This window comes from Chenopodium quinoa, unplaced genomic scaffold (genome assembly GCF_001683475.1).
Source record: "Chenopodium quinoa cultivar QQ74 unplaced genomic scaffold, ASM168347v1, whole genome shotgun sequence".
NCBI classification, from domain to species: domain Eukaryota; kingdom Viridiplantae; phylum Streptophyta; class Magnoliopsida; order Caryophyllales; family Amaranthaceae; genus Chenopodium; species Chenopodium quinoa.
Window position 1 is genome coordinate 955,400 of NW_018742616.1, and position 6,506 is coordinate 961,905.

The window sequence follows — 6,506 nt, forward strand, 5'->3', positions numbered from 1 at the left end:
GAAAAAAAGACGTAGGTAGGTGACAACAACACCATAAATAGTGCTATCCGCACTACTTTCTCTTTCCAGTTTCCCTCACCTCACTTACATCCAAATTTAACTCTACCCCATTTTCCAATTATTATCTCTTGCTCTAATCACCTGTTTCGCAAGCCTACACTACTATCCATGCACTCTCCTATCACACCACCCGGAGTAACAATTAAACGTTTATACTTCCTCAGCTCCTCCTAGTATTCTATTTTTTCGCGCTTGTTAATGCAAATTGATAGGATATTACGCCGTATAATAACTCTAATATTATTTATTTATTTTTTTTTTTTTTTTTTGGTGAGAATGTTAAAATTTTAGAGGATAGAAAATCTATACTTTGAATATGTATATGACAACTCTGTAACAAACTTTAACATACACCCTTTGTGGTTTTTTTGAAGGAAATAATTTTATCTAATCATCAATAATTTAAAATTACTACTCGTAAAAGTTAATTATTTTAAAATATTTTGTTAAAAGTTAAGGAGTAAAATGGGAAATACTCTTTCTGTATATAATTACTTGTCAACTTTCTTTTTGTGACCATAGTTAAATAATTGCTCCGTTTCTTTTTTTGAAATTTTTTAACAATATTTAACTATTTTCCTCCCCACTAATGATCCCCTAATCTTATACGCACATTTGCTTTTTCAAAATTTTATAATCTCCCACCAACTCCACTTCAATCGTACTTTTTAACTCTGTGTCCGAAAAAGTGAGACAATTATTGAATGAGTATGGAGGAAGTATATCTTTATAAAATTAAAAAAAAAAATGATACAACGTGGTATCGTCTACACGAATACACGACTACACTTGATAAATCCTCCTGAAGAAAAAAACAAAAAGTAAATTGAAAATACAATAATAATCAGGTAGTAAAATTTTATACACCCCACAAATCTAATCAAAAAAATGATCCGTTGGAAATAGCGACGCTAACAGGAGAGAGAAAAGTTCAAAGATTGTACAAACTTGAATTCAACAAACCCTAATTTCTTTCTGTTTTTTCATTTCAATTACAAACCCAGAAAAATCCCCAAATTAATTGAAAATGGCAGCAATTGAAGATAATAATCCCAAAAACCCTAACCCTAGCGAAACTCCGAGGAAGAGAAGACCGAGCTTACCGGAGCTATGGTTTAAGGATCAGCAATTGAAGCATGCAATCTTCAGAATGCAGCAGCTTCAACAAGCTCACAGTAATTCCAATTCAAATTCCAAGAATTTGATTTTAGGTGGTGATCCTTTCTCTGTCTTATCTGATGAATCGCTTAGTTTTATTCTTTCTAAGGTGCCGATTTCGCAGCATTTTTCGAATTCATTGGTTTGTAAGAGGTGGTATATGATTCAAGGGCAATTAATTCGTTCAATTACGCTGTTTGATTGGGATTTTCTTGAATCTGGGAGATTAACTTGTCGGTTTCCTAATTTGAGTGAGATTAATCTTGCTCCAGCTTGTTTTAGGAGTTGTTGGAGCTCTGGGATTTTGATGTCACATAGATTGGTTTCGATTCATCTCGATTCGGAGATTGTAAGTGATAGTTTGATTGGAAGTGAAGGGGTTTTGGGTTCTAGGTTGATTGATAGAGGGCTCAAAGTGCTTGCTGATGGGTGTCCTAATTTGAGCAAATTAGCGTTGGTTAATTCGAGTGAGAAGGGGTTAGGTGATCTGGCTGAAAAATGTTTGATTTTGCAAGAGTTGGAGATACATTGTTGTGAGGATATGTCGTTGACAGCGATTTCCGGGTTTAAGAACTTGCAGATACTCAAATTAGTGGGCTGCGTGGATGGTTTGTATGATTCTGTAGTAACCGATATCGGGTTGACAATGGTAGCTCAGGGCTGTAGGAGGTTAGTGAAGCTTGAGCTTAGTGGGTGTGAGGGTAGCTATGATGGGATTAAGGCCATTGGACAATGTTGTCAAATGTTGGAAGAGTTGACCCTTTGTGGTCATAAGATGGATGGTGGGTGGCTGTCGGCACTTTCGTTTTGTAGCAATTTGAAGACATTGAAGCTCCAGTCTTGCCAGAGTATAGATAGCTGCCCTGGTCCTGATGAGCATTTGGGCTCATGTCCGACACTTGAGGAGCTGCACTTGGAGCGATGCCAAGTTCGTGATAAAGAGAGTACAAAAGCTCTGTTCTTGGTGTGTGAATCTATTAGAGAGATTTCGTTGCAGGATTGTTGGGGTTTAGAGGATGATATATTTCGTTATGCTGTTAATTGTAGGTATGAAATTGGTTTACTGCTTTATGTTTGTTTGTGCTGTGTATTGTTTAATGTCTCTTTTTGGCAGGATAAGACGTCCTCATCCCTCCTGTATAGCTTTATTCTTGGACTGGGTTACATTGTATGCTAGTTCTTATAATTGTAGATGTAAATGTTCTAACAAGATCACAGTTTGCAATTTTGCATGCAATGGTTGACCTGTCTGAAGTTGTAGAGACAATATCAGCATATCAATTATGTAGAGATTGGGAAACTACTGTATTACTTGTTCATAGATAGGAAATATGAATATTAGTGTTGTCACATTACTCAAGACACCTGTCACTCACTACATTTGAACATTGATGTTATTGTATCAGATGAGCAATGATCATGGCAATGGCAATTCAGAAGTAAATTGCGCTAGCTACCAATTCATGACAATGTTTGATTCAGTTTGCTTTAGGTTATACTGTCTGTTGCTTTAAGTCTGTCACCCTAACCCTAAGCATTGGGTGTGGGGGGGGGGGGGGGGAGTGGGGGGTATGGGGAAGGTATGCCGCAGTGAGAATGTCATGTTCTTGACCTGCAAATGCGTATAAGCTGCTAATGATCCTGTGGCATCTGACTTTGTTGTTAAATACCATTAAGCTGTTTTGGCTGAAGATAAGCAGAGTTTGAAACATGCTTGTATTATGGCCTTTTCTATTAGTCCTTAACTGGTCAAAAGAGATTACATCTTGCTTTCTGGCGAGGGGGGTATACAGTGGGTTTATATGTATTTTTGTGAAGTTCAAAGTTCTATATTTTGGGGACATACATGGGTTGCAAAGATTTTTGATTGATATAATGATTAATGAGCAAAATTAATGGAGATTCAAGGTTTACAATTTCCAGCTGTTGAAGAATATGAAAATTTATGCACTATGCACAGATAAAGCAAGGTGTGGAGAGAGATATCGTTATATTTCTTGAAGGGAGGAATGCAATCCCCAGGATACTTGTAGCTGTTGGACATTCATCAATAGTTGTTGTAGCTATGGACAATTTTTTGATGTTTGTAGAATCAATTAGGAAAGATTCTTTCAACAGTAACTGAACTCTATTTTTAACCTGGGGAATGTAGGAAAGAGTAGGTTGACTCCTAATTAGGTTGGGATTTACTGTTGTAGGAAAAGTGTCTTCTTGGTACTATTCACTAGTGTTTGAGTTCAACAATGGAGGTTGAAATTTAATGGAAGACCAGAAATCCATCACTTGCAGTGCATAAGTTAGAATGGTAACCTTTCTCCATAAGTAAATCACTCTCTGTTCTTGAGTACCAATTTTCTAATAATGGATCATCTGTTTTACCCATGTAAGTGTAAAACTGGTAAAAGTATAAATTAAAGTTGCCCAATTTTCTTAGTCGATCTCTGGTGGTAGGATTTTATGACTGCCATGCCTTTTGTGGTCATGCTCAACCATGGGATGGGAGTAACTGTTTAGGGATGACATAGAGAGAGAAGATGACTGTGATGAGAGTAGAGAAGAGAAGTTGCCAGTAAAAAGAGATGAAATTCTTAGAAAAAGCATGCATGCATTTCCAAACTGGTCACGACTAATGGTTGAAGATTGTTTTGGGAGGTGTATGTTGGGAGTAGATTTGTTGCTTTCTAGCAGAAACTAACAGTTTATTCTTGTTTTTCATTGAAGTTTGGTTTTTTGTGATCAGTGTGCTCAGTTTTGATTTGTCTCTCATAAGCCAGAATATAGAAGCTGGATTTTGCTTGATCATGTTTTGTCCATTCTTTATTATGATTGGGTTTTCCTTCTTCACTGTTTTGTGGGTATTGGTTGGGGAACAACCTCTATTCTATAGTAGGAGTGTTACATTCATCCAAGTTTTCTTCATCTTACTTGAGGTGGGAGCCTATTTGAAGGTGTTAGAATTATATTGATGTTGCTGTTGTTAGTGGCATTTACTACTTTAGGTGATACTGTCTGAATCACGACATTTATATGGTGGTTGGTATCATTGTTTACAGGAGGGTGAAGTCTCTATCTTTAGAAGGATGCTCTTTGCTGACAACGGAAGGCTTGGATTCAGTGGTTCATAAATGGACAGAGCTCCAGACACTGAAAGTGGTGTCATGTAATAGTATAAAAGATTCCGAAATCACCGCTGAGCTGGCAACTTTGTTTTCTGTCCTGAAAGAATTGAAGTGGAGGCCAGATTCCAGATCTCTATTAGCTTCAAGTCTTGCTGGCACTGGAGTGGGAAAGAAGGGTGGTAGATTCTTCAAGAGGGTATGAGGCTGAACTTATAACCTGGTGGTGCAAGTCTGAACTTCAATTGTTGTATCTGGCTGTCTCAGACAGCCATCATAAAGGTTCACCCTTGGTGCTGTATATGCACGTTTTCACTTTGTTTGGTAGCATTGTGGAGGGAAAGAGAGGGAGTAGGTGAGGGGAGGGAAAGAATGAGCTTCATTTTCCTTCTAATGCTATCCAGCAATGGAAGGATTTAATTTCTGAAAAGGGAAAGAACTTCCCTTCCCCTTGTCTTATTTGAATCAGGGAAAATGTAACCCTCATTTTCCCTTCTCTCTCTTTCTTTCCAAATCTTTCTATCCAAACATAGTGTTAATCTCATAATGACTATTTGTTAACTAGCTTTTTCGTTTTTTTTTTTTCAGATTGTTACCATGGTGGACAAGAGAAAGTAATTGGCTTTCTGGAAGCTGCCCAGGGAGCCATTGGCAACATCTGTAAATATACTACTCTATGACCCCAAATGTATGTGGGGTTCCAATTTATTAGAAGTTTTAATAAGAACGATTCTCTTCCTGTATTTTACTTAGAAATGTAGAAAACTTGTATACTTTCTGTTTCCATTGAGTAGTTAAACCAATTGACAGGAGGTGCTGCACTCAAAAACTCACCCCCACGTTATTATATCACAACTCTGAGAATTTGCAAAGTTGCATACTTGACATAATTGCTTATAAATTGGCTCAGTTACCACTGAACCCATTCTTCCCCTAGCTGAGGTAATTTCTGTTATTTTACTTCTTTTGAACCAAAACCAACAGGTACTTTAATTTGTACGGATGCATGTCAACCATGTGTTTATGAATCTACAGTTGAGGTGCTTAGGACACAGAGTGTGGAAGATAGCCGTAACTAGAGTTGCAGGTATTTTGGAGCCTTCATTATGCTTTACTTTTGGGATATTCTATCAATGTGTAGAAGAGTTTCCCCTGAAACGGTTGTCTCCTGTCTCATATAGATGTCCGAATATTATGTACTCATCTATTTTCATACAAGCTTCCTCAGAAGCATGCTATTCAGAATAATATTCAGACAGGTGTGTTTTGTAACTTCTATTTATGGATAACTGACATATCTTGGACGGATATGCCTGTCAGGTAAGTGTACACTTCTACAGTTGAACATTTTCTTCTTTCAAACTTGCTATGCAATGTTCTGTTTGTTACAGAGCTAGTTGGAGAAGGTAGTTTTAAAAAATTTGTGGAGAATTGCTTATTGGGGCTGATAGCTTTATGTGTGTCTGCTACTATTTTATATTGACCAATGTGTGTTCCACTATCTTTATTATTGACCTGATTGTTGAAGTAATACTTGTTTTAAAGCAAATTTGGAACGTTCATTTCTTTGCATTTGTAGAAATTCTGACTTGATTTACTCTATGTGGCTGCTTGTTCATGAGATGGGAATTCAGCTGTATCATAGTTCAAACTGAAATTTGCGTTCATTAGTATGAAACTTTGTTGGAAGAAGATGGAAGTTTAACCACTAGGATTAGCATTATGTTCTGTTTTAACCTTGTATTTCTCACTCTGTTGGACTTTACCAGCATTGTGAACTTGAATGACTATTTAGAGGAAGAAACATAGTGGTGTTCAGAATGGACCGGTTCTAGCAGATTCGCTGTTTGTGGACTCTTGTAGAACAGCACGAATAAGTTGAAAGACAGCTGTCAGTACACAATTAGTTTGTTAATTTTTTGTTCCCGTTTTTCTGGTTCAATTGCCTTTTGTTTTGGTTTGATTGCTGTCTATAGAGATGGTTTCTGATGGCTCAGCACTTCTTGTAACAAAATATTTGCTCTGCTCTTCTTTCTGCTGGCACAACTGTTTCACGGGCATGAAGTACTTGATCCTAATTCAAACAGGCGTGGCCCACGGGATAATCTTATACTTCAGTTAAGCTATGTGCTCTGCATGAAAAGTCGATGCTTTTATATGATGGAATAGGTT

The 6,506-nt window shown here is 37.2% G+C and overlaps 1 protein-coding gene across 5 annotated transcripts; it reads left to right on the forward strand.

The window, feature by feature from the left end:
• The first annotated feature begins 834 nt into the window (after positions 1-834).
• Positions 835-6,294, forward strand: LOC110721487 (F-box protein At5g51380-like). Of its 5 annotated transcripts, none has more exons than XM_021900643.1 (5): positions 835-2,265; positions 4,272-4,533; positions 4,923-5,276; positions 5,370-5,421; positions 5,516-6,294. In XM_021900643.1, the coding sequence occupies exons 1-3, from the start codon at positions 1,088-1,090 to the stop codon at positions 4,950-4,952; spliced, it is 1,470 nt and encodes a 489-aa protein (XP_021756335.1). In that variant the 5' UTR covers positions 835-1,087; the 3' UTR covers positions 4,953-5,276; positions 5,370-5,421; positions 5,516-6,294. The 5 variants fall into 5 exon arrangements, with proteins under 5 accessions (XP_021756335.1, XP_021756336.1, XP_021756338.1 ...); XM_021900644.1 differs by having other exon boundaries at positions 4,923-5,022; positions 5,145-5,276; positions 5,370-6,294; XM_021900646.1 differs by having other exon boundaries at positions 4,272-4,810; positions 5,370-6,294.
• The last annotated feature ends 212 nt before the right edge of the window (positions 6,295-6,506 follow it).